Source organism: Oratosquilla oratoria, chromosome 42, assembly GCF_046742065.1.
Source record: "Oratosquilla oratoria isolate Oo_2021 chromosome 42, ASM4674206v1, whole genome shotgun sequence".
NCBI lineage: Eukaryota > Metazoa > Arthropoda > Malacostraca > Stomatopoda > Squillidae > Oratosquilla > Oratosquilla oratoria.
This window is the reverse complement of record NC_134818.1, coordinates 538,190-542,500: the sequence shown is the minus strand read 5'-3', so window position 1 is coordinate 542,500 and position 4,311 is coordinate 538,190. Positions and strand designations below refer to the sequence as shown.

The following is a 4,311-nucleotide window of genomic DNA, read 5'->3' as shown; positions in this document are numbered from 1 at the left end:
CTCCTTTCACTCAACAACAAAACAACCAGTTCCAGTCAAGTTCTTCATTGAGTGGCCAGAACAATGCTTTCCAATCAGGAGTTTCTTTCGGTACTCAGGGACAAAGCCAAATTGTACCTGGACTTTCTTTCATCGTTCAAGGAAACAGCAATCAAGGTCAGCTGAGTTCAAACCAGTTCCAGACCAGTCAATTTCAGGTGGGAGGAGAATCCAGCAGCATCGTCAACGGCCAATTCGAGCCCCTCAATCTTCCCGCTGGGGCGTCACTTCTTCTGGGGACCGTCGAAACCTCCTTCCAGTGCGCCAACCGTCCCTATGGCTACTACGCCGACCCTGGCAATGGCTGCCGCGTCTTCCACATCTGCAATCCTTACCTCTTCGAGGACGGCCGCATCGAAATTAACCAGTATAGCTTCTTATGTGGAGAGGGAACCATCTTCGACCAAAAGGAATTGACCTGTGCCGAACAGTTCTCAGCCCTCTCGTGTTCAGAAGCTCCTAGCTTCTACGTTCGAAACGAAAAGTTTGGACGGGTCAACGAGCAGTTTTAATCTACTTTTATCCTCATAAATAATTTGTTATACTATTTTTGTACTCAACAGATTGAATAAATTATTGTGCTACATATATGGTCTCTTATTTATTTGCTAAAGCAGTATGTGCATATAAATGTGCGTGTGTATGTGTGTGTGCTGACTGAGTATCTATATCTAAATATATCTGCCCATTTGTAGTCTAAGGGGTTGGCGAAAGCGTTAGTAAAATCAAGGTCTAGAATATCAACCGGATGACCATCATTATATCTTGTCAATCTTTCTGGAGACTCCATCAGTTTTGCAAGATATGGTTCTCCACTTGTGAAGTCATATTCACTGTAGATGATTACCCTACATTTTTCAAAATATTTCATACAAGTATCCTTCAAAATTACCTCTAATTCTGTACATATCTGGATGATGAAGCTCAATGGCCTATAACTTGATTTCAATCTTCTGGAATCTTTTGTGAATGGGGATGAGATGTCTTATTTTTTCACTCCTGAAGTGTAAACAGAATGCACAGCAGTAGACAAAAATTTCGGGACACTTCTTTCAAGACTCGAGTACAGGTTATCATTACCATCATTTTTTACCTCTCATTTCTTTCTGATTTTTGTAAATATATCCTTGATTATATTAACATGTAGTAGCTCGTTCATTAATTATCTTTAGAATATTTCAATAAGATCTGTTAGATTCATTATTGAAGTATATTCCTTGAACACAGAGTTTGGTCAGCTATCTATATTTGAACATCTCTAGCATGGCTAATGATAATACTGCCTTCATCAGCCAATAAAGGAGTCATTCTCTCAGTACTTTAAGACTTACTTGTTTAATGGACACAGCATTTCTTTTCTTTCAAATATGCTCTAAGATCTTCTCACTTTATATTTCACTGACTCTTGTATTTTATAATGCATAGAGGAAACTCTAGCTTGGCTTCTAGTTCTAGGTCCTGTGTAATGGGGGTATTGGTGTTGCTGAGGGTCCTGGCAACCACTATGCTCCTGAGAGGGTTCAGGGTCATGTTGTCTATGAGATTGTTGGTGGACAAGGATGAAGTCTGCGGCTTGTTGTATGTTGATGGAGGGCTGTTGAGTTATAATAGCTACAGCTTCAGCGATCTGCAATATTTTAAAACTTATTTCTTTGTGGAGTATAATAGTATTGCGTATTAATGTGTTCATTGGGGGCTTCATGTCGTGGTGGTCAATGTAGTGTTGCAAAATGGAGCCTTGGTTTCGGTGGTGTTGGAGACGTCTTCTTAGTGTAGTGGAGGTTCTCCCAATGTAGGAAAAGGAGCCGTCACAGCGGCCCTTCTGGCATGTAAACTTGTCAACATACGTTGGTAGAAGCCTCCATCGGTATCTTTGATGAGGTGCTATTTTTCATGATTAGGGATCTGGTCAGATTAGCCTTGCAGAAAATTCTAACATTAATAGAAGAGTCTTTGTCTGTAGGAATGACTCCTCTTTTTAATATATCTTTAATGGTATCGCACTCATTTTTGCAATGGCCATGGAAGTGATTTTGGTGGTATGGTGATTTGATTGGTGACCTGGTTTGGAGCCTAATCTTGGGTGGCGTATTGATCCAGTTTTTTTCTTATGACATCTTTGATCAATTGGTCAGAGAACCCGTTATTAGTGAGAAGTTATCGGATACGGTCGAATTCCCTATGGGTCTCCATCCAGCTGCTACAATGGGTAAGCGCTCTGTTAACATATGTTGCAGCCACAGATCTTTTATAGGCTGCAGGGCATTCCCAACGGGCATTTAAACAACGTCCAATACTGGTGTCTTTGGTGTATACTTTGGTGTTAAAACCATTTTCAGTTTTGCTGATGTCTAGGTTGAGGAAGGGAAGACGTCTCTCTAAACTCTGTACTCTGCTCGTGTGTCAAAGTCAGGCAGGAGTTATCCAAAAAGGCAGAAATCAGGTTGGGACGTCTTCGTTTGATGCCTTCTATGTACCTGGCATAAATTCCTGGGGAAGGTTGATGGTGGAAAGTCTTCTCCTCACCGTGGGCCATGTACATATTTGCAAAGATGAGCCCTAGTGTTGAACCCATTGCTACGCCATCAACTTGCCTGAAGAGCTCTCCTTAGTGAAAGAGGAATCGGGCATCATTGGTACAGGTTTCGAGCATAGACTTTAGAACGTCTTCGGGGATGTCAATTATAGGTCTATCGCTTCTATAGACTCGGTTTAAAATTATGTTAATGGTCTCATCTACTGGAACATTGGTGAAAAGGGATTCCATATCCAGGGAAGTGATATCTTGACAAAGTGGAGCAGTACGCAGGAGGTCAATAAACTCGGTGACAGAGGAAACTGAACGTCCTGTGGGGACACACGGGGTTAAAAGACTATTTAGTTTTTTGGCAACATGGTAGGTGGGGGTGGTGATTTGGGATATAATAGGTCTGAGGGGGTTACCTGGCTTGTGGGTTTTTACGGTGCCGTAGCAGTATCCTGGCCTGAAATATCCTATTGCTTTGTTGAAGTGTTTGGTGGTTCCATTGGCTTGTTGGATGAGGCTGTTGATCTTCTTCAGAGCGTCACTGGGATCTTTCTGAAGGCGCTGGAATTTTGTGGGGTTGTCCAGGATTGTGTCCATCTTCTCGAGGTAGGAGGTCTTTTCCATTATAACGTACACTGCCGCCTTATCTCCTTTGCGGATGATGATATCTTCCCTTTCGCTAAGCTCTTTGTCGGCCTTCTTTAGTTCTGGGATAAGGAGTGTACTCTTGAAATTGCCTCGGTTTCTGCCAGCTTCTCCAACAAGTTCCTGCCTAATGGTTGTGGAAAGAGTAACACGTTTCTCATTTTGTAAAGATAAGAGCTGGTCAATGAGATTTTCTATTTCTATTCGTTTGCTTTCCGGGTTAGGTCTGCATATGTAATGTCCTAGGACGTCACTCTAGCAATAAGTTAGCACTTTTTTTTTTACCGTGATGACACATTTAATTATGGCATACGTAGAGCAATTTCATTTGGCTGAGAGTTCTGACTACCCCTTAAAAACTATTGTGTTTGCATGTCCACCATTTCTCTTGAATATTTCTGTGATATATGTTGCTATATGATTTTTTCTTAACAAAAATATCTGTAACTCGTCTAATCGTTGTAGAAAAAGAATGCATGTATGTATGGATGGATAGAAATTTTGCTCTCTTCCCATTCTCGCAGTGTCAAATATCGCCCACCTATAACTTCTCCATAGGAACCCGTTTGCCCAGGTCTGACCCACCGATTCCTCGTTCTCTTTCCGTCCTCTCTTTCACCGGTTGGCCATATATAAGAGCCACGGATCTCTCCATCAAACATTCGCAGGTCCTCCTTTCAGCATGAAGTTCATCGTAATCGGTAAATAAGATTTATGTTCTCATACTTATTTGACATCACAAGCATTCAAACACTGCGTCTCTGAATACAAAGTTCGAAAAAACAGTCAAATCCAAAAACTCTTTACGTATATATATACATCTTCCTATTGAATACTGGGGCTCACTCTTTGGACACTCGGTTCAATGTTACATGATTTTAGTCAGCTGAATATCATACACCAGTCTGAATGGAGTCCTGCTTGATGACTTCATTCAGACTGTGGTCTGACCGATTGATGACTGGAAGATAACGGTATTGTTACAGTAAATCTATACTCTGCCGCACGTTCCTCAAAAAGCAACATATTCTCTGCAGCAGGCAAGGAGCTTACACCATAAGGCGCATAGCTGCGTCCGAAGTCGTCAGATTTGCCCTTTG

The 4,311-nt window shown here is 41.6% G+C and overlaps 1 protein-coding gene across 1 annotated transcript; it reads right to left on the bottom strand.

Moving 5' to 3' along the window:
• Positions 1 to 2,647: 2,647 nt before the first annotated feature.
• Positions 2,648 to 3,873, bottom strand: LOC143021380 (uncharacterized). The gene is made up of 2 exons (XM_076178816.1): positions 3,797 to 3,873; positions 2,648 to 3,437 (listed from the first exon to the last, which is right to left on the bottom strand). Exons 1-2 carry the CDS (start codon positions 3,871 to 3,873, stop codon positions 2,648 to 2,650), a joined length of 867 nt encoding a protein of 288 aa, XP_076034931.1.
• Positions 3,874 to 4,311: the final 438 nt, after the last annotated feature.